This window comes from Odocoileus virginianus, chromosome 2 (genome assembly GCF_023699985.2).
Source record: "Odocoileus virginianus isolate 20LAN1187 ecotype Illinois chromosome 2, Ovbor_1.2, whole genome shotgun sequence".
Taxonomy (NCBI): Eukaryota; Metazoa; Chordata; class Mammalia; order Artiodactyla; family Cervidae; genus Odocoileus; species Odocoileus virginianus.
The window spans coordinates 2,148,637-2,171,316 of NC_069675.1; the positions used below are offsets into that span (position 1 = coordinate 2,148,637).

The 22,680-nt window shown below is 55.9% G+C and overlaps 1 protein-coding gene and 1 long non-coding RNA gene across 4 annotated transcripts in view; one reads left to right on the forward strand and one right to left on the reverse strand.

Moving 5' to 3' along the window:
• Window positions 1–82: 82 nt before the first annotated feature.
• LOC139037493 (uncharacterized) lies at window positions 83–10,072 on the reverse strand. 3 transcript variants are annotated; one of them, XR_011490354.1, is made up of 4 exons: window positions 9,823–10,072; window positions 7,176–7,304; window positions 871–913; window positions 83–584 (listed from the first exon to the last, which is right to left on the reverse strand). It is a non-coding gene; the product is annotated as an uncharacterized lncRNA (long non-coding RNA). The 3 variants fall into 3 exon arrangements; XR_011490353.1 differs by lacking the exon at window positions 9,823–10,072 and adding an exon at window positions 8,500–8,627; XR_011490352.1 differs by lacking the exon at window positions 9,823–10,072 and adding an exon at window positions 8,035–8,484.
• The window catches only part of KCNIP3 (potassium voltage-gated channel interacting protein 3), a 92,811-nt gene continuing 78,656 nt past the window's right edge, over window positions 8,526–22,680 (forward strand). Inside the window, exon 1 of the mRNA XM_070474263.1 lies at window positions 8,526–8,715. Coding sequence (XP_070330364.1) covers window positions 8,602–8,715 — 114 coding nt within the window. The 5' untranslated portion in view covers window positions 8,526–8,601. The remainder of the gene's footprint in view (window positions 8,716–22,680) is intronic.

Genomic DNA, 22,680 nt, shown 5'->3' on the forward strand with positions numbered 1-22,680 from the left:
CTCACTTCCCTCCTCTCCTCTGGCCCCCCACTTGCCCTCTTTGCTCTGTTCCCTCCCTGGCCCTCACTTCCTTCCCTTGGGAAGCCCTTTCCTCCTGTGCCCCCTCTTTACCTTATCCCACTACCTGCTGACCCCGAGACCCCTCCTGCCCAACCACACTGATCAGGTAAAGCCACTGAGCAAGCCTGGGCCAGCTGCAGGCTCTACCTCATGGCCCCTGAGCCCTCCATTCCTAGGGCCCTGGGACCATCCCTCCACTGACCCCAGCCTGGATTTCTGGCCCCCGGGGGTGCAGGAGGCCCATGTGAAGGCTGAGCCCCAGCCTGCACCTTGGGCTGGGAATTATGCTGCTACCCCTCTGCCCTTCTCTGAGCACTGGCTTCCTAGGAAGGGACCTAGGGTATGGGCTGCAGTGGGGGCTCACTCTTGGCACCCCAGAAAGTAGCCTCTTTGACAGCTTCCCAGCTTTTCCTGGAGAGATCTGGTGGCCACAAGAAGATTTTGCATGATGGCCCTTACTCCTTCAGTCCCATGCATGTGGCCGGGTGTCATCCCATCTCCATCTTTGTGTCAGATCCTGAGTTCTGGAAGTGGGGAAGAGGAAGAGAGAGAACAGGAAGTGGACAGGACCTCAAATCCATTAAAGTGTTTTCACTGGGCTAAGCCTTGGCCTTGGGTCTTTTAGCTCTCCCAGGCTGGGGCCCTGGATGTGGTTGGTGTTCAATGAGTGTGGAGAGGGAACTTCAAGGCCTCCTCTGACCACAGGCATCCAGGGGTCACCCCAACAATGAGCAGGTGGGGGTGGGGCCCACTCTGGGAGCAGTCAGACCTGGCTTCACTCTGGGCTCTAGTGTATGGTGACCAGGGTACCTTGAACATGATCCATGGGTCCTCCAGACCTCAGTTTTTCCACCTGTAAAATGGGAAAAGAGCCATAGCCATCTCACAGGGTTGTAAATAATGTAACAATGTGTGCAAACACCTTGGCAGGGGACTGGCACAAGACAAGTGCTCAAATGCTGCTATTTCTCTCTCTCTTTTTTTTTTTTTTTTTTTGCCATGACTACTCTGGGCCAGGGCAGAGCTGGGTCTGGGCAGATACAAGCGAAGAGGGAGACAGGTTCCTGCTCAGAGGAGCAAAGCCCTGTAAGATAAGAATCTACTGAGTTTCCAGGGGGTGTCTATTTTTAATTGCATCTTACAAACCAGCAACAAATTGCTACTAGAAATTGGGATGGTGTTTCCATTTTCACTACTGCCAACACACTCTCAGACCAGAATCCTTAAATGTGGCACACTTGCCTCTTTTTGGCTTTTCCCAGAACAATTCTTGGCTTGCTTTTCATCTGTTGTCCTGCACAGGGAACTGTAGCACCTTGCATTTTAAGAATGAAATTGATGGGATAAAAATAGAAAATGATTAAAAAATAATTTCTAGTCCTCTATCAATATTGCCTGTCTTTTATATATTTGACCAAACTAGGTATAGTTTAAGTTCAGTAACTCCCTAATAAGGAGCCTCTGTGAGCCTATTTCTATTGTCTATTGTTTCTCTTGGTTTTTGTTAGTATTGTCTCCTTTCCTACTTGGAAAAAAGTAAGTGCCACATATTTTATCTGTAAATCTATAGAACTAATTTGAGGAAGAATGAGGTTAACTTGCTCTATGAGGATTATGTATACATTGGACAGATGGCTTGTGATCCAACAACTTGCAAACCAAGTTGTTTTAATTGGCTTTCAGGGACTGAGATGATTTGCAGTGCCTTGGAGCACTTGTCTGTTTCCAGTTCTTTCATACTTTGGGGATGAAACCATCCAGGTCTCAACCTAAAGCATGAAGGATTTTTTAGCCAACCCCTCTGCTCTTGGTGGCCCCAGTTTTGACCTCCTTAGATCCAGAGGCTGTCAACAGCTCCGCTCAGCATCTTTGCTGCATCACCAGATTCTTTAGGGAGAAAGTAGCCCCAGATGTCTCTGGGTTTCTTTCTTTTTCCAGATCTTGGTCCTATGGCTTTTTACTGCCTTGTTTGCTCCCTGGTACCCCTGAATCAAGGGCTTCCCAGGTAGTGCCAGTGATAACCCATCTGCCAATGCAGCAGACAAGAGACTTGGTTTCGATCCCTGAGTCAGGAAGATCCCCTGGAGGAGGGCATGGCAACCCACTCCAGCATTCTTGCCTGGAGACTGGCATGGACAGAGGAGCCCAGCAGGCTACAGTCCATGGGGTCACAAAGAGTTGAATATACCTGAAGCAACTGAGCACTCACCCCTGAATCAAACTTTCAAAAAATATTTTTTGAGCAGCTTTTAGTTGTCCTCAGTTGGGAATTTAGTCCAAGTTACCTAGTCCAACGTGATCAGAACTAATAGCCCTAAAAAACTAGCTGATTTTTCCCCTGTGAATTGGGAAGGGCTGCCATTCATTGAACTTAGTATCTAGAAACCTTGGCCTAGTGCACTGAACATGGACTTTCAAAGAAGCTCAGTTCAGGGAGCATCACCTGTAGGCTCTGATAAGCTGCGGGTGAGGGTGGCGCTCAGCAGGTGACAGAAATAGCCACGGGGAGAAATGAACTACATATTTTCCCAGTTTTTAAAATGCTGGGATCCTAAACTGCTCATCCTTTATGTGTAAACAAAGCCCCTTCGAGGTCTGCAGTCTCATCTGTTCTCACGACATTCCCCAAAGCGGGCAGAGTGTCATCCTTGTTTCACTGTTGAGCAGGTGAAGCTCTGAGAAACTCTGTGGCTGAGTCAAGGTCCCATAAGCTGAAGTCCCGCCAGGACTTGGATTCACATGCCCTGACCCTGGTGGCCCTGGAGGTTTCCTCCTGGGCACGCTGCCAGCCCACGTTCCCTGTGGGTGGATGGGAGGGAGGCCCGTCTCCAAGGAGATGTGATCCACGTGTCCTTGCTATCACTGTGGCAGAAGAGATGACAGATGGGAGGCCCTGGGAGTTCTGCCAGCCTGGCCACCCCAGAGCACAGGCCATGAGCCACAGGTGGCGGATTCTGCCAGAGAAATGCCACATGGGCCAGGCCCCAGGTGGCTGGCCAGGGTAGTTCTGCTTGGCTCCAGGTGTGCAAGAGTCAGATGGCCAGGGGCCCGCTGAGGCTACCTGAGGGGACAGTTTCACTTACTGGGTTCTGAGTATAAACGAGGAAGTGTGCTAAGCATTTCTCAGGGACGACGCAGAGATTGCTGTTGTTACGTCACTCTGTAGGGAGACAGAGTGTGTATCTGTGTGACCCCAGGGCCCGCAGCACACCAGGCTCCTCTGTCCTCCGCTGTCCCTGGGAGGCTGCTCAAGTTCATGTCCATTGAGTCGGTGGTGCTGTCTCACCACCTCATCTCGGACACAAATGAGCTTGCTTACAGAACAGAAACACTCACAGACAGAGAACCGGGGGCGAAGAACGGGGTAAAGATAGTTTGGGATGGCCATTACACACTGCTATATTTAAAATGGATAACCAACAAGGACCTACTATGCAGCACAAGGAACTCTGCTCAACTTATGTGGCAGCCTGGATGGGAGGGGAGTTTGGGAGAGAATGGAGACTTGTGTAGGTGTGGCTGAGTCCCTTCGCTCTCCACCTGAAACTATCACAACATTGTTAATAGGCTAACGCTCTTGGGTCCATGGGATTTCTCAGGCAAGAATACTGGAGTTGGTGGCCATTTCTTTCCTCAGGGGATCTTCCTGACCCCAGGGATCAAACCCAAGTCTCCTGCTTTGGCGGGCAGATTCTTTGCTGCTGAGCCACCAGGGAAGCCCTTTAAGAGCTGTAGACACTTGTTATCACCTGTTCATGGCTGAGAAAACTGAGGCACAGGGCTGGATGTGGGCTGAGTAGAAAGGACACAACTTACCCCAAAGAAACAACTGATAATGGTGGCTCTTTATAACTCAGGTGACACCGTGCTGCTGGCATGAAGCCCCTTCTCTGTGGCCCCTAATCCTTCCTGCACTTCCGGGATGCACCACTCCTGGAGCAGGTAACAGTCCCCTCTCTTACAAACACAGCACCGCAATACCCAGCGAGGGGAAGGTGCGGTGTACGCAGAGATAACCCCACCCGGCCCCAACCTTTGCCCAGCGGTGATGCAGAATTTCAATAGCCTGAACCCTCCCCACACTAGGGGTACCCAGGAGTCAGGCTTTGAGGTTGAGGGGGAGTTTTAGGGGGTGGCGAGCTGAACACAACGGGGGGAGCCCTCCCTTCACATCCAGCCAGAAGGAAGGGGCTTTAAAGGAAACCTTCAGGGCTTCCTTGGTGGCTCAGTGGATAAGAATCCTGCCAGAGCAGGAGCCTGGCTCGATCCCGGGTCTTGGAAGATTTCACAAGCGGAGGAGTAACTAAGTCTGTGCATCACGGCCACCAAGCCTTTGAGCTGCAGCTACTGAAGCCTGAATGCCTGGCGCCCACGCTCCACAACAAGAGAAGCCACTGCAGCGAGAAGCCTGTCACTGCAACCAGAGTGGCCCCTGCTCGCCACAATCAGAGAACCCTGTGCAGCAACGAAGCCCCAGCACAGCCAAAGATAGTTTGTTTTTTAAAAGACCATCTTCGGGGCTTCCCAGGACGCCCTGCAGTTTGAGGAACCCAGCCAACTGATGCCCCAGCCCCACCTCAAGGTCTAGAGAGCAAGAGACAAGCTGGCCGCTCTCTCACAGAGCCAAGGAGAGGCCAGTGAGCCAGACAAGGAACCCGTGTGAGGGAGGCTCAGCGTGGAGGCTGCCTGGAGTGTGCACAGGCCCCAGCGGAGGGGAGATGGTCTGCCTGGGGGTGTGCAGTCTCCTTGGCCTCCCCCCACCGAGATCCACATGACGTATGCGGGAAGGTGTGAGGACCACGTGGCACCAGGGGGAAGGTGCGGAGGTGCCCAGTGATGGCCAGGAAGCAGGCATATAGCTTCCGACCTTCAACCTTGGGCAAACCCAGAGCACCGCCCAGGACGGATCCACCGGGAAGCCGTGCCCTGCCCCCAGAGCTGGGCAGAGACTCCGGCTGTGCGCCAGAATGGCTGGCCTTGGCCGAGGCCTGGACCAGAGCTGGGACGGTCTGGTGAGATGAAGTGAACCACTGTATCTCCCTACCAAGCATCATCTCAGGTCTGTCAGGGCTTCCATCCAGCCCCGGAAAGGCGGGCAGCAGAAGAGGTTTCCAGGCAGTGAAAGACAAATAAAGACAAGTAAGACAATGCCACAGCTATGCCGACTCACGGGACACCTGGGTGCTGTGGCCTTCAGGGAAGCACTGTTTGAGGGCAACAGACTTTTCTTGAACTCCTGTGGGGAGGGGCCTCCACCTGCCTGGGGAGACCCACCACTACCCAGAGAGGCTTTCCTCACGGTAGGGGCTCTTGGTGGAGCAAGGACCTAAACCCTGAAACTGTACTGTCTGTCTCCTGTGCCCCTCAGCCAGGGGTAAGCAGAACCAGGGCTCAAAGGAATCTGGAAAAAAGATACAGAGTGAGGACTCCATGAAACCAGGTTTGAGGTACCAAGGAGGAAGGGTTTGAAGTTGGATCTGGAAAGAAAGTATTGTCACTCGGTCATGTCCAGTTCTTTGCAGCCCCATGGACTGTAGCCCACCAGGCTCCTCTGTCCATAGAATTCTTCAGGCAAGAATACTGCATTGGATTGCCATTTCCTTCTCCGGGGATCTTCTGGACCCAGGGACTGAACCGAGGTCTCCGGCATTGCAGGAAGAATCTGCCTTGGGTCTGGAAGTGAAGGGGATTGTTTGCAGCAATAGAGGAAGGTCCAGAAGACTCCCAAGGCTTGTGGGTAGGTCAGTGTGAGCCCTCACCAAGATGGGATTAGAGTGAGGCCCCCAGCTGGTTCAGATGGCTTGCCACTGCCTCCTCTCAAATGCAAGCTACTCAACCTTCTTCCAGGCTTGAAATGGTCCATTCCCGCTTCCAAACTCCTGGGGCTCATCACCCCCCAGCACAAGGGAAAGTACAGCTGAGACCCATGAGGCTGAGGATCGCAGCTGACAAAGTGAGGCCCTTCTGCAGTCTTTCTTAACCTTTCTTGGGTTTGATGCACTGCCAGAGAATCTCCAAAAACTCCCAGACTTTCACAAGGAGAGTTAGCCGCTGCCTACATGTCCGTACCACTGCTAGGCTTGCTGAGGCCCATGTGGGGAGCTCTGCTCCGGGCTGTCCTTGACCTCCACGCTCTCCTAACCTTTCTCATTCCTGCATCTCTCACAGGCCTGGGGGGGACCAGCTCAGAGTGCTCTAGAAAAACCCCTGTGGGTGCTGGGGAAAAAAGAGATGGGGGGCACAGATCATGCAGGCGAGCATCATGTGTGTTTTATGAGGAGTACACCCTTGGTGGCAGCTACGGTTGGAGGTTCTCCAGGCCCAAGGTGGTAGAGGACTGGTGGGGGGGGGGGGGGAGCGGCATGTGGGCAGCTGCCCTGTTTTGTTGTATTGGGTTGGCTAAAAAAGCTCATTTGGGTTTTTTCGTAAGATGAGCTCCTTGAAGCTCATTAATTTGTGAATTCAGAAGAAAGCATATCTGGTAATGGAAGTTCAGCCCTCACCCCAAACCAGGAGTGGGGATGGGGGCCTTCTCTGGTCCTGCCTCATGCTGACTAGGCCACAATTATGGCCAGGTCTGTCTTGGACAGCGCGACTGGCACATTCCCAAGCTGATGTGTGCAGCATGGGAGGTTCGGCAGGGTCTTAACCGCGTACATCACTTAGAGATGGAAGTAACGGGCTTTGTGTACCAGCTTTGTCACTTTCTAGGTCCCAGTGTCACCAATGGTAAAGAACCCGACTGCCAATGCAGGAGACATAAGAGACATGGGTTTGATCTCTGGGTCAGGAAGATCCCCTCGAGGAGGATATGGCAGCCCACTCCAGTATTCATGCCTGGAGAATCCCATGGACAGAGGAGCCTGCTGGGCTACAGTCCATGGGGTTGCAAAGAGTCAGACATGACTGAGTGACTTGGGACAAATCCTTTACCTTTTCTGGTTCTCACTTTCATCATCCACAGGGATAATGACACTTCCCTGCCAAGGCCACTGTGAGGACTCAACGTGCTTGGCAGGGGGCCAACTGCTCAGAGCAGAGATCACCAGGTCTCCAGGCTGTCAAGGAGCTCAGCCTCTGCCCTGACCCGATAGCTGCAGGGGGCCTGCACTCACCTCTGCCCAGGGTGCCGCCGTGGTCAGCTTCTGGGTCCACTGAGTCCCTCCCCGGTGTGAGGCCCAGGCAGTCCAAACTCCTCCTCCCTCGGTGGGTCAACTGCTCCAGACTTTTCTTCCTCCCAGAACCTGAAAGTTGGAGCTGATTGGCTGGTGCAAACACACACACACACACACACACACACACACAAATGGAGACGGGTGTGCAAGTGCACAGAGGAGGGGGTGGCTCAGGGCTCTGTTTCCATGGGAACCAGTGGCACAGGCTGGCTCCTTCCTGGGGTGCAGAAAAGGGAAACTTGGCTGAGGTTTTGGGCATCTGGTTCCTGGGCGCTTCCCCTGGGGGCTGAGCAAATGCCCCGGAGTCTACCCTCCTGCAGGAAGTCTGCAGGAGGGGAGACTCCCTCCCCAGGATGTCCAGGGACCCTCACCCCTTTCCTCCACATCTGCCCCCGGAAGGTCCAGCCAGGTCCCTCAGCTGCCCTGATGTGGTCCCGACCTCAGACACAGACAGCAGGGAGAGATGCTGGGCTCCCTGGAGAGTATAAGGAGTTCAGGTTTGGGGAGAGCTCCCCCCATGGCAAGTCCCCATGTGGGGTGAAAGGAGACAGGTGAGGGGGGCACAGGTGAAACAGGTTGAAGGCCCCCTGGCCTGTGACCCACGTGATGTGGCCTTGGTAGCCGTCACCATCTCTGGGTGGTGAGTCCCCATCGCTGAGGCCATTGAGGGCCCAGCTCCCAGAGCTATGCTCTGGGGACTATGTCCCCACTAGGAGCGTGCTCTGGATGCCGGGGGTGCCCAGAGGTCACCTTCAGGGCTGCTGGAGGGAGACCAGAGAGAGCCCTCTCCAAAGCCCACCTTGAGTGAAGGCCCAAGCTCACAGGCAGGGGGTGGGGTCACTCCACCCGTTGTCCGTAAGGACTGGTAGCCTGAGGGAGGGGGCAGCCAGGACGGAAGGAGCTGGCCTGTTCGGGAAGATGCTCTGGGAGGTTCCGTGCTGCGCTGCTGTCCTTCCCTCCGTCGGGCAGGAGCTTGTGTGAGCTCCTCCATTCCCTGCCGGGGCCTTCTCCACACCCCCAACCTTCCCCCTTCCAAGGTTAGGGAGCGGAGAGCGTGTCAGAGAAGGACATAGATGGGATGGAGGGTGGGCATAGACAGAGACCCTGGGTGACAGGGGCAGAGGGGCGACCCGGAGGGAGACCGGACTGGGAACGGTTTACACAGAGAGAGCGGGGCAGGGAGACCGGGAGTGGGACGGGAAAGATGAGAGAGAGCGAAGGGGCGAGGTGCGCGCGGAGGGAGGCTGAGCGCGGATCGACTCACAGCAGAAGGGGCGGAGCTTAGGCAGCGGCGCTCGGGCGGGGACGGTGGGCAGGGGGCGGGCGAGGAGCCGCCGGGAGCAATTGCGTCTGGGTCGCTGCAAACATGAGGCAGCTGCCCGCGCGGCCGGCAGTCCCGTTCTCCTCGGCTGCGCGGAGGGGAAGCCGGCGGGGAAGCCGGCAACAGTTTTCGCGGTTGTCCAGGATGCAGCGGGCCAAGGTAGGCTCTGGCGGGGCTGGGCGCTCGCCCAGGGCTGGGGAGTGGGGGCTTCGGGGGTTTACCCTGGACCAGGGAGCCTTACTGTGCCATCTTTGACTCCATTCCCTGCTGTCCCCTGTAGGGTCGCTGTGGGAAAAGTAAGTATTGGGGTGTCCTGCCTGGGAGGCTAGGCTCCTGGGGCGCCCTTCAGACGGCAAGGGCTTTAGGTGTTTGTGGAACAGAAGCTGGACAGAGGAGTAGCTTGGGGTCAGCCATGTGGTTCAGTTAAGTCCCTGGGATGATTGCCAGAGTGCTGACCCCAAGCCTCCGACTCATTAGCGCCGGGTAACGGCTGAATGCTGGGAGGGGGTGCCTTAACCTTTGAAGGCTGGTCAATGAGTGCATCATTTAATTATCTAAGCAATTAATGAATATCCACTTCCTGAAGGGCTAGAAGACCGCTGACAAGGACACATGTGGCTAGTTCCCACTCTGGGGCTGTTGGGAGGCTGGAGAGAGAGAGAGAAAGCAAGGGAAATGCCTAGAGTAGAGTTCAAGAGATGGTGTCAAGGAGTTGGGAAGGATGAAGAATAATTAATGCAGAATAATGAGGAAAAGGAAAATAAGCTTCCCCCTCCCAGAAGACAGTGAACACTCAGAAAATCTGTGATGCTTTGCCACCTCCCCACATGTCTGGGACAGTCTTGCTTTGGAGGGAAGAAGAAACACCAAGATTAGATTTGGCTGCTTGTAACAGAACAACCCAAGTAACAGTGGTTTGAACACATTTGCTTGCGTTTCTCACACAGAAATCCAGAGGGAGGTAACAGAGGGCTGGCACGGAGGCCCCGTGACCCACAGGGGCTGTGCCATCTGTCTCAGCAGGGACTCAGGCTCCATCTGTCTCACTGGCTTCCATTCTAGAGGTTACCCTAAGGTCCGGAAAGGCTGCTGGAGGTCCAGCCAACACACACAGGCTGCAGGAAGTAGAAAGAAGGAAGGGCAAAAAAACCCCAAAACCCTCTAATAAAATCAGGGTTTTGTGAGTAAGGAAGATTGGATATTGGGTCGATATCTGCCAGTCTCCCCCCCAACTCCATGCCCTTCCCCCCTGAGATGGATTCCTACCTCTCTGTCACATGAGGACAAGCAGTCCAGGGTGGGCTTGTGGCTGCTGACCCCGGGCCACCCGCCCCTGCGCTGTCTGCTCCATCACGCACTGGTGTCAGGAGGATCGGCAGAGGTGCTGACATGAGACCCTTCGAGCATGCCGGCAGGGCGTGTTGAAAAGGTGTTTTTCTCCCCCTGTCGCCCTAAGTCTCCCCCGCCACCTCCAGGCAGACGGGGCAGGGGCAGAGAAACTCAGAGCCTTGTCACAGGCGCACATGCCATGGGCTCACAGTGCACATGCGCCACAGCCATCGCAGGTCACGTGCATCCTCGGGCATCAGTCTGAGCCTGCGATGCGCAGCCACACCCGTGGCTGTGCCCACAGCTGGCCGGGTTGCCGAACCTGCAGAGGTGGGGCTTTCGACTGAGTCAAGCTGCGTGCAGGTGTGCATTCAGCCTGCTGTGTCCGCCAGCCACCTGACAATCCCCTTTCTCTCGCCTTCCCCCCGCTGGCCCCTGCCTGCCAGGAGGTCACGCCCTGTCCCTGCTAGCTGAGTGTGGTGAGTGGTTCCCATCCTCCAAGTGCATCTGGCCCTTCCCTTGGTTGTCGTGACCCCACACTGGCCCCTGCCCTCTCTCACAGCCAGGCCCCAGTGGGTCCCCGGTGCCCGCCAGTGCCCTCCCTACAGCTGGCCTGGCTGGAGCCTGGAGCGGGCCCCATACCTTCAGTTGTGGGCCAGGCAGGGACAGTGATCACCACTGTCACCAAGGTCAGCAGGGAGATTATGAAAAATCAGCTTCCTCTCAGTGGTAAAGAATCTGCTTGTGATGCAGGAGACACGTGTTTGATCCCTGGGGCAGGAAGATTCCCTGGAGAAGGAAAATGACAACCGGCTCCAGTATTCTTGCCTGGAGAATCCCATGGATGAGGAGTCTGAGGGGCTGCATACTGTTTGTGGGGTCACAAGAATCAGACATGACTTAGCGACTAAACCGCCACCACCACTAGTGGCAGTAGGGGCTACAGTTCGGAGCTCAGGCTGGGAGGTGGCCTGACTCATCCATCCTCATCGCCTGTCACTGTCATTTGTGGATCCTCACAAAGTCCTGGGAGGGTGGGCCCTGCCACTTCCCCTTTTACAGACATGATGCTCAGGGTTGGGGGTGACGGGGATGGGCATGCAGCTCACGCACAGGACCAGGACTTGAACTCCCTGAGCTCTTAGGGAAAAGGAGCAAGCAGAACCCTTGCTCTGCTCCTGGATCTTCAGGGAGAGATGTCTTCATGGCCTGGCATGTCCACTGGGACCCTCTACCTGCCCAGGTTCCTGCCTTCTTGCAGGGAGTTTGTGGGAGGTGGTCCCTAATTTTTTCCCTTATTTCCAAGTATAGTAATCGCAACACTGAATTGAAATGGGGAGCGAAGTGGTTCTGACTGTTCGCTGGGACAAGGCCAGGGCTGAAGGGCAGAAGCCCTGAAGTGGCCACTCCTCCCTCCAGGGTCTTTCCAACAGGCTCTGTACCTGGATTATCTCTCTGGACCCCCACGCGGCCCCCCAGGTAGTGCTTGGTATTGTACCCACTTTACAGATGAGGAAACTAAGGCCCGCCCTAGATTTCAAGCTACAAAGTGTTACAGCAGGAATTTGAACCCTGCTCTGTCTTACTCCAAAGCTCAGTTCCCTATGGCTTGGGGGGATGGACAGGGATGTCATGGGAGAAGGCTACAGGGAGAGAGGATGTGCCTGTAACCAGGCAACTGAGGAGATGCCTCACCCCAGTTGGGGGGCTCGCCTCATGGAATTGTGGCCTACTGCACCCTCTGAATACTTCAGTGAGTACACATGGGTCAGACCCCACACCAACCATGTCTCTTGGATTATTCGTGTGACCTTGAGCCAGCCACATCCCCTTTTCTGGGGGCTCCAAAGGATAGGACCCCAATGTTTTGACACCAGGAGCCCTTTTCTTATCCAAATCTGCTGCTTCGCCAGCAGGGGCTGGGGGGCCATCTGCTCTCCCACCCCATCCCCCGCCCAGGAGCATCTGCACAGCCCTGAATGTGGCCTCTGTGAGGAAGAGGGGAAACCCTGGTTTCCAAGGCGAAGAGAAAAGAAGGGAAAGAACTTGGCGCGCCTTCCTTTGCTGGCCCTGCAGCCCCGGCCGGAAGGAGACAGAGTGCAAAAGAGGGTGCAGTGTGGAGTGAGTCACTGTGCAGCCCCTCCTCCATCTCCAGCTGACTGATGTTTCCCTGGAACAGGCAGATGCATCTGTCAGCTGTGATCAGCCCACATCCCGGAGCATCGCAGAGCATCCACGTGATGGGAGAAAGCCAAGGGGACTTGCGGGCCCGGAGCGAGGGGTGGATGTGGGGTTAGCTGAGCTGACCTGAGAAGGATGGCTGAAAGGGCCTGTACCAGTGCCCCAGCTGGCCCAACTCTGAGCCTGAGATCTCTGCCCAGAGCTCCCCTCCACCAGGCAGCCCACACCTGCACCATGCTCAGCCAGGCAGAGCATCTGCTGGTCTTTGCCGGCCTCACCTCTGCCTCTTCGGCTGCCCTGCCCTCCTTGGCCCGCAGCACATGCCTTTTGAGGCAGGCAAGGGATCAACCCAAGGCCTGCCGCCGCTGCTCTGCCATGTGACCAGTCCAGCCTGGCCCTGTGTGAAGATCCTCTCTCGGCACTTCACTGGTGCTCCAGTGGCTAAGACTCTGAACTTCCACTGCAGGGGGCTCAGGTTCGATCCCTGATCAGGAGATGCAAGAGACGTGGGTTCGATCCCTGGGTCAGGAAGAGCCCCTGGAGGAGGGCATGACAACCCACTCCAGTATTCTTGCCTGGAGAATCCCATGGACAGAGGAGCCTGGTGGGCTACAGACCACAGCACCGCAAAGAGTCAGACATGGCTGAAGCCACTTAGCACACATGGGTTCTATTCTTGGTAAGGGAACTAAGATTCCGCATGCCACGGGGTGCGGCTATAAAAAAATGATCTTGCCTCAAGATGGGCCCTCTGGGCAGTGACTCCAGAGCGGGCAGTACTAGCCCCAGCCTGTGAGCGTGGGCGGTGTCCATCCCCTTCCCCGCCGCAGACATGCTCATCGCCTCTTCGAGTGCTGAGCCGTGGGGGCTGGGGGGGCCGTAGTGCACATCACCCTGCCCCTACATACCTGTATGCCCCCTGGCCTGTCACAGAGCCCACCCCCAGCATTTGGAATTGACGGGCCAGCCAAGAGCGAACGTCGCTGCGGAAGTAACACGGCTGTGCCTCTGGGCTCAGTTCCAGGCCCCTCACGCCGTAGCTGTGTGTCCTCAGACAAGTTATTTAGCTTCTCTGTTCCACTGTCTTCTCGTTTTCCTCCTTGGTAAATAAGATCCTCCACCGACCCGCTTGGCATAGCGCCCCTCCCCCGACCCCGTGCATAGCGAGAGCTCTGTAAATGGTGCGAGCATCAGTGTTGTCATTTTTGGGTTACTGAGTCGAGCCTGTGAAGGGCACCCCAATGGGACAGTGCGATCCGAGAGCAATTTAAGTCCACCCCTGGGTTGGTGACAAGCCCTCATTGCCTGGGCAGCAAAGGGCAGGTGAGGAGATGGTGTGCTAGCGGAGGTGGCAGCATTAGAGGCAGGGCAGCGACCACCCAGTGGTCCCCTCCTCGGCTCCACTGATCTGGGTGGAGCAGCACCCAGGCATGTGTGCGTGTGAGTGTGTATGCATGCCTATGTGCACATGTGAGTTCTGCAGGGGCTCACGACAGTCTCACCTCCCCTCCCATCCAGGAGGCAGGCTGCCTGGCTGGCATCTATTGATGCCCAGGGGTGGGAGGAGAGCTGAGCGCTCCCCCCTCCCCCTGCGAAGCCTTCCCATCGCAAATCCTTAGGGCCTGCATGACTCGACGCCCACTGCCACTTCCTGCCATCTGTCCCGAGTGATGGAAATAGAGCGAGCGAAGACGAGTGGGCGCTCACGAGCCTGCCTGCAGCAGTCCCCATGGATGGGGTCAGGGCGCCAGGCAGCCCCACACCTGGAGCCTGTGCGTTCCTGCCGGCCCAGGCCCTGGGCTCAAGACAGCCCCCTCCCCAGCCCCGCTGGGAGAAAGGGAGAGTGTGGATGCGAAACCCCTTCCTCCCACAGATAAGGCCCAGAATTTCCTATCTGGTGGGATAAGCACTCTAAACCTTGGCTGCACTTTCAGATTGACTGTCGAGCTTTATAAAAATAGAGTGGTGCAGGTCCCACTGAATCAGTAATGCAGCCCCCGGGGAAGGCAGAGGTGGGGAGACTTCCCAAGTGATTCTGACGAGCAGCCAGCTGAGCAGAGCGAGCTGGGTGCCCCTGCTGACGTCACTGGGCCGTGGGCTCGGCCCTGCCCCTTGCATGGGGCAGGCAGACCCTCACTCAGCACCAAGAGGGTGAGGAATAGTGCAGATCAGCCCTGCTGGGGGCGGGGTGTGTCACCTCATCTAACGTCCCCCATAGTCCTGTGAATTATCCCTATTTTATAGATGAGCAAACTGAGGCTTGGGTCTTGCCCCCGTGGCTCAGTGGAAAGAATCCGCCTGCAATGCAGGAGACACAGACAACATGGGTTTGATCCCTGGATTGGGAAGATCTCCTGGAGGAGGGAATGGCAACCCACACAAGTATCATTGCATGGGAAAATCCCACGGACAGAGGAGCCCGGTGGGTTACAGTCCATAGAGTCACAAACAGTCGGACCTGAGTGAAACGACTGAACACACACACACACACACAAAATGAGTCTCAGAGTGGTCAAGAACTTCATCCAAGGTCTCCCAGCCAGGAGAAAAGGGCCCAGGTTTCAAGCCCCTGTCTGGTTGACCACAGACCTCTTCCTACCATACTTGGCTAAAATATCATTCTGCTTGAAATCTTCCCTCCCCCGCACCCCAAAAGTCTTCCCTCCCCGGCTAGGTGTGGCTTCTGAATCAGATGCCAGTGGGTCCTGGTGGCCCTTAAGAAGCCGTTCATGCTGTTTCTCATGCACAGAGGCCTGTAAACATTTGGAAGAAGCTAGCCGTGCCTTTTGCACATGCGTGAACTCAATCACTATACCTCTGGGGAAAGGAGCCTGGGTGTTTTCACCCCAAAGGCTGCCACCTATGTGCCCACAGGTCACCTCTGCCAAGCCTTCTCTGAGGTTCTCTTTGGGGGGTTTCTGGAGCCCAGCTGACAAGAACCCCAAAGACCGAGCCAGCTGCTCAAAGGTGTGTCCCTAACAGCCTGACCAGACGGGCCTCCACAGGATGGAGCGGTGCCGACTGGGCATGGGGCACTGCACGGGAGCAGCTGCCCCGTGGGCTGCTAGCCTCTCTGGGGCCTGTGCTGGGGGTGTGGGGAGCCACAAGGTAGAATGTCCCAGTTGAGGTCCCAGTGGTTTGTTTAAAATGATCAGCTTCTTTGTGTGGTGTGGTGAAAACTCTCAGATGATGATTGAGAATGGAGTGTTCTCATGGAGGGTCTGGACCGCGTTTGAGGGGAGCTGGAAGGCACGGGGGGTATTCTTCCTGTGCCATCTCCATGGTGTCGATGGCAAAGTCACTGAGGACTCAGCTTGACCCTTCCATTGCTGCCCACGTGTACAGCAGAACCTGAATACCCACCACACTAATGCGCCCCCACCTGTCCCACCACCTGCGCCTGGCTGCGTGCTCCACCGTATTCCCCTCAACCTGGGCAGACCCCAAGCTGGTCTTTGGCCTCCTTGTGCCCCAGTTCCCCTCCACACTCCACCAGACCACCTTTCTGAAACAACTCTGACGGACCCTAGTCTGGACTTGGGTGGGAGAGAGGAGCTGGGGGTAGGGTGTGCCCTGGTGTGCAAGCTGCCCACAGCCCCACAGCAGGAAGGTCTAGAACGGTGCCCGCCAGTAGAAAGGAATTTCATGCTCCTTCCCTCGTGGTCCAGTGGTTAAGGATGCACCTTCCAGTGCAGGGGATTCAGGTCCGACTCCTAGTCGGGGAGCTCAGACCCCATAAGCCAGGGGCAGCCAAGCCTGTGCACCTCAACTAGACGGAAGCCACAGGCTGCAGTGGCGCCTCACATGATGCAGCTAAGACCCAACACGGCCAAAAATAAATAACTTTTTTTTTAAAGAAGTGTATTGCAAGGCACAAGTGTCACTTTAAATGGTCAGGCAGACACATTAAAAAAAAAGTAAATTTAAAAAGAAAATTTTAAAGTAATATATTTTATTTAATCCAATGTAAATATTATTTCAATGTGTGCTCAATATAAAAATTGTTGATAAGCTATTATCCTACTAAGAAGAATTTGAAATCCAGTGTGTATTTGCACTAATGGCACGTCTCCATTTGGACTAGTCTCGTTTCAAGCATTCAGTAGCCACGGTCAGCGCGTGGCTGATGTGTGGGACACCCAGTCCCAGAGGACTCAGTTCTCTGAGCTGAGCTGAGCAAGGGAGCCCTCAGACTGCGAGTTTCCTAGCTGTTTGTATTCCTTCACCGATTTTGTCTTATCTGCTGCGACTTGTGCTATAGTTTCTTATTTTTCTTTAACTCATGTTTTAAATTTCCATAAATTCAGTTAAAAGGGAATCAATAGATCGTTCTTGTAAAAGGAGAGCTGGCAGCAGGTGCTGAGGTAACCATAACAACGCCACAAAAACAAAACAAGAGCATTAAATTCTAGCGCCCCCCCCAACCCTCCTCCCTCCCACTCTGTGGCCTGCTGAGGCTCTGAGCTGAAGCTAGAGGGATGCTTCGGGCACCCAGAGTCTAAGTGAGGGTCCCCAACTTCTGGGCGCTAATACCTGATGATCTGAGGTGGAACTGACATAATAATAGAAAGTGCACAGTAAATGTAATGCTCTTGTGTCATCCCCAAACCATTCCCCCTCCATTCCATGGAAGAATTGTCTTCCACGAAGCCTGTCCCTGGTGCCAAAAACATTGAGGACCGCTGGTCTAAGTCATCCCCTCTCCCAGACAGGAGATTCTCCCAGGCGTTCCCTTCCTGGAGCCAATGCGTGTGTGCATGCTAAGTCCCTTCAGTCATGTCTGACTCTGCGACGCTACGGATCTTAGTCTGCCAGCCTCCTCTGTCCAGGGGATTCTCCAGGCGAAAATACTAGAGTGGGTTACCATGCCCTCCTCCAGGGCATCTTCCCCACCCAGGGATTGAACCCATGTCTCCTGCATTGCAGGCAGATTCTTTGCCACTGAGCCACCTGGGAAACGCCCTGGAGCCAATGACCTCCAGCCAAAGCCCAGCAGTGCACACCTGATTGTGGACAAGCGGGGCTGACTCCTTGTTGGCTTTGGGCAAAAGAGAACACACCAAATGGGAACATGGTGATCTTGGTGAGAGGGTATGAGAAAGACCTATTCCAGGATTTGTGCTTCAGCTGGGTGATTTGCAGGAGGGCCTACTACGGAACCCTGAAAGATGGATGTGAGCGTTAAACATGGCACCTCTCCAAGCACCCAACACTGCTTGCTGGAAAGTAGATGCCTCACCAGCATGGTGTCCTTTCTGTACACCCCCTGCCCCCCCAGCTCCTCATAGACCTGTGACTTGGAAGAAGGGAAGCTGATACCTGCCCCTGGACTCCCCTGGAGGGCAGGAGCTGCAAGTGTGGGCTGAGAGGCCGGAAATGTCTCAGCATACCTGCAGCGCTTGCCTTGAAGGCACCTTGTCAGCCTCGGAGGAGGCTGCAGGTCTCAGGCCAGCCTAGGGCCATTTCTGGGATCTGGCTCGGAATGCTCACTGCTGGGGACCCTGTGTGACCTCAAGACCCAGATCTTCTGGCTTCACTGGTCTCTGCCACCCAGCTCTGGCTGTCCCCTCCCCTGGAGGGGGAAAGGGTGGATCCATCCTTGTTAAAATGCATCGGATAAGAGCAGGAGGGGAGAAAACCTCAGTGAATTATGGTGAGAGCATCAGAGGGCTTTCACTCAGGCATTGTAGGATATTTATTGAGGGTTTTGTGTGTGTTTGTATTTTTTAAATATTCTTTTTTTTTATGTATGAAAGTATTTTTTTTTAATGGAAACTTCGTTGACACCATTGCAGACTCACTTGCAGTTGTAAGAAATAAAACAGAGGGACTTCCCTGGCGGTCCAGTGGCTGAGACTCTGAGCTCCCAATGTAGGGGGCCTGGGATTGACCTCTGCTCAGGGAACTAGAGCCCCCAAGCTGTGACAAATAAAAAAGACCCTGTGTCCTGAAACCAAGACCTGCCATAGCCAAATAAATAAATAAATGTTCAAAAAAGAAATGCAACAGACCCCGAGTACCCTTTACCCAGTTTTACCCGCACTCGTGTGTGTTTAGTCCTGTGCTCTTAAACACACAAGCACACAGGATCACATGTGCCAGCTCACGTTCCCATCACTGCAGTCAAGACTCGTAACAGTTCCATTACCTCAAGGACTCATGTTGACCTTTTATAGCCACACCCACCTCCCCTCTTCCACCTTTTCCCCCATCCTTAACCTCTGTCCCACTAACCAGTTCCATTTTGAAATGCTACATAAATAGAATTATATCGTATGTGACCTTTTGAGATTTTGGCCGTTCTGAGAGCATGAGTGATGTCTCCGTATGGGTTTGTTTGCTTCTGCCTGGTGGCTCATAATGTGGAGCATCTTTTCATGGGCTTCTTTGTCACCTGTCTGTCTTCCTTGCTGACATGTCTGTGCTGGTCTGCTGCCCATCTGCTGGCTAGAGGCTTTGTTCTTTTCCTGCCGGGGTCTGGAAGTGAGGGTCTCTTGGGTGTCAGGTCTGTGACGGGGAAGAGCAGGGCACACAGCAGGCCAGGGCCGGCTGTAGGAGCCAACATTCCAGGAGAAGGAGCCAGAAATGCACCCAGGCAAACAGACGGGGTAAGTTCAACAGCCAGGTATGCTGCGGATCACGGCAGGTGCTGATGTGGGTGATGACCCAGCACCTGATCCGAGTGAGGCCTGACAGGGAGACGCAGTCCATCTTGAATGTCCAGGAGGAGTGTGCAGGTGGGGGGGAGGGGAGGAATTGCAGGTGGGGGAGGGGGGAGTGTGCAGGGGGAGGGGGAACGTGCAGGGGGAGGGGGAGTGTGTAGGTGGGGGAGGGGGAGTGTGCAGGGGGAGGGAGAGGAGTGTGCAGGTGGGGGAGGAGGAGTGTGCAGGGGGGAGGGAGAGTGTGCAGGGGGAGGGGGAACATGCAGGGGGAGGAGGAGTGTGCAGGTGGGGGAAGGGGGAGTGTGCAGGGGGAGGGGGAGTGTACAGGGGGAGGGGGAACATGCAGGGGAGGGGGAGTGTGCAGGGGGAGGGGGAGTGTGTAGATGGGGGAGGGGGGAGTGTGCACGGGGAGGGAGAGGAGTGTGCAGGGGGGAGGGAGAGTGTGCAGGGGGAGGGGGGAGTGTGTAGGTGGGGGAGGGGGAGTGTGCAGGGAGAGGGGGGCTTAGGAGTCCCTCCCCCACTTCCAAGGCCTCAGAAAGCCAGCACCGCCTGTGGCTGAGACCCCCTGAACGTTGGAACCAGGAGGCCACGAGTACGCTGCAGGCCTGGTGTGCCCCCAGGCATCTGAGACTTAGTTTGTGATTCTGTGCTTAGTCGCTCAGCCCTGTCTTTACAACCCTGTGGTCTGTAACCCACCAGGCTCCTCTGTCCATGGGATTCTCCACGCAAGAGTACTGAAGTGGGTTGTCATTCCCTCCTGTAGGGGATATTCTGGCCTAGAGAGCCAACCTGTGCCTCCTGCGTTGCAGACAGAGTCTTTGCCCACTTAGCCACCTGGGAAGCCAGCTGGGAGACTTGGTTTGCTCCTCTTTAAAGCGGGCAGGTGCTGCCAACCTCCTATAGTTGCCATAGCAATGAGGCGCCCTTAAGGCCCAGAAGTGCAGGAGTGGGGTTCTCGGCCCATCCTGTGGGCCCGCCCAGCCCTGACCCCCTACCGGTAGGAAGGAACCCCGGGTCACCTGCTGGGTCTCCCCTTATCAGCCCAGGAATGACTGCAAGACAGAGTCCCCAGGACTAGCGCCGGGCTCCAGGCTCCGTGAGGGCCACCCCGCCAGCCACCCAGCGCTGTCCTGAGGCGGGGGCCCCAACAGACAGCTCCTGCCTGGGCTCTGAGCCCCTCCCGGGCCTCCCCTCTGACCTTCTCCACTCAACCACGTACAGAGCGTTCAGCAAAGAGTTCATGAAATCATGAAGGGCCAGCTGCTGTCGTTCTCCACCCACCTCCTGGGCTGAAATAAAGACCTGGTTCATTGAGGCCTTTTCTCTCCCGAATAAGATCATTAATAATGGAGAAGTTCTCTGTCTGTGCATGTGTGTGTGTGGGGGGGTGTGGGGGGCGCCTCCCTAAGCATCCCTGGCACCTGGGGCCCCCGGCCACCCCACCAACCCCCTTTCTGCCCTGTTGGGATGGTGAGCCCAGTCTGGCTGTAGCTCTGGGCACCACTGACCACCCCGACCCCAGGCCAGGCTAAGCTTGGAAGAAGCGGAAGAGCGTGGAGGGGCCACTGAGCATGTATGTTGGAGGGGCGGCCTGAGGGGGCGACAGCCACGGTGGGGACGGGCAGCTGGGACCTGGCTAGAAAGATCCTGAAAGTCAGGATAAGCGGTTGGGTGTTGCCCAGTGTAGACAGCTGCTTCATCGAAAGCTGAGCAGGAGGCCCATGGCCCAGCCCCAAATGCGGACCGCCCTCGTGGGGCCATGAGCCAGCTCAGGTCCTGGAGGGCTCCCCCACCCAACGAGAGCCTGCTGGAGGCGGCGCACCGGCCTCTCCTCAGCTGAGCATTCGCTCAGACTGCACAGTTTGTAGGGTTTTTCTTATTCCTCACGTTTAGGAAGGCCACCACAGAGGACAGGCAAGAACCTGAAAGGCCAGAAGCTTGCTTTCGCAGCTCTCCTTGCAGCCAGAGACGAGAATATGACGCGGGCTGGGACAGTCTGGCTCCTCTGCTCTTGACCTTGAACCTGGAGCCAGTGACTCAACCGAGACTCCCACAGAGTGGCGACACCAGTGGGGCCCTGGGCCCAGTGCCCCTGGGACGGCAGCGCCAGCAGCAGCAGAGCCGCTTGTCCTGGCCCGCGGGTGACCGTGACTGAGGTCTGGCTGTCCATCAGCCTGCTCTTTGCCCTTGTCTGTCTTCCAAGCCTGGCTCGGTCTGTCCAGGGGAGGCTGCGAACGGCCCAGGTCCCCCACCACTGACTCCTCTCCGCTTACCGTCCACCGGGGTGTTTTCTTCTGGTCCTTTACCTGCGAACCTGACTGTCGCAGGGGCCGTGCTGGAGTCTGCATCTGCAGAACTTGCTCGAATGTACATCTGTTTGTGATGTATTTCAGACGCTCATATACTTTTCAGGACCGTATAAATGTCTGCCTGCGATGCAGGAGTCACAGGAGACATGGGTTGGATCGCTGGGTCTGGAAGATCCCCTGGGGAAGGAAATGGCAACCCACTCCAGTATTCTTGCCTGGAGAGTCCCATGAACAGAGACTGGTGGGCTACAGTCCTTTGTGTCACAAAGAGTCGGACATAACGGAGCAACTGAGCATGAACACAAAAAATATTGAGGGCTCTGGGGTGAAGCAAGGAGGCCCGACTTTGCTGTGTGGCCTGCGTGGATCTACCCCTCTCTCTGGGCTGTCAGTGAGGGATTTGGGCTGGGATCTCTGACTGACATTCAGACTTGTGTTGGGGTTGGGGTGAGGTCGATGAGCCTGTCTGGACCCTCACCTCCCTCCTTCCAGGGTCTCCATCATGTGCCAGAGCAGGTGCCCAGTGGAGAAACCCACGGACCCTGCCCTCAGCTGGGAGTTTCTCCAGCAAGTTCCCACTGCACAGTTCATGCCAAGGATGCAGGGTAGTCCCAGCGCCCACAGCTTTAGAGGCCAGGGTGCTTCATGCAGGAGATGGCTTTCTAGTTGGATCTTATTTTTAAAGTTTTGCTTATTTTTAGCTTGGGCTTTCCTAGTGGGTCAGGCTGTAAAGAATCTGCCTGTGATGCAGGAGACCGGGGTTCGATCTCTGTGTGGGGAAGATCCCCTGGATCAGGGAATGGCTTCCCACTCCAGTATCTTGCCTGCAGAATCTCATGGAGAGAGGAGCCTGGCAAACTGCAGTCCATGGGGTCGAAAAGAGTACACGAATGAGTGACTAACACATTCACGTTTTTATCAATTCATTTATTATCATTTGGGGCTGCACAAGCTCTTCACTGCCGCGTGTGGGCTTTCTCTCGTTGTGGCGCGTGGAGAACACTCGCTGACTGTGGTGCGTGGCCGTCTCACTGTGGTGGCCTCTCGTTGCAAAGCACAGGCTCCAGGGTGTGGAGCGGCTTCCGTAGTTGCTGCCCGAGGGCTTAGTTGCCCAGCAGGCGGGGGAATCTTAGTTCCCCACCAGGGACTGAACCCATGTCCCCCGCTGCGTTGTAAGGCAGATTCTTGACCACTGGACCACCAGGGGAGCCCCTAGCTGGATCTTAACGCATGAGCAGGGCTTGTGTGTGGGGGAGTGTGTGTTCGCAGAGCAGCCTAGCGAGGCTGGCGGGGAGCGCGCGTGGGAGCAGAGGCTGCCCCCCCACGGTGGCCTTGTCCACAGAGCAGCCTAGCGAGGCTGGCGGGGAGCGCGCGTGGGAGCAGAGGCTGCCCCCCCACGGTGGCCTTGAACATCCTTCTCAGCCCCTCCTCCCGCCTGGATCACCAGTGGACACTGTCTGCGCTTGCAGGGTGGCCTTGCCAGGCAGGGACAGACGGTTCTTGGAGAGAGGGGGGAGGGTTGAGAGACGGGGCAGGAGGTGACCAGCGCCGGGGGCAGTGGCGCCCTGGGAATCGTCCAGCAGGGCAGGGGCTCCTCTCATGCGCCCCTGGAAGGTAAGGCCCTGTGTGGAGTGAAGGATGGC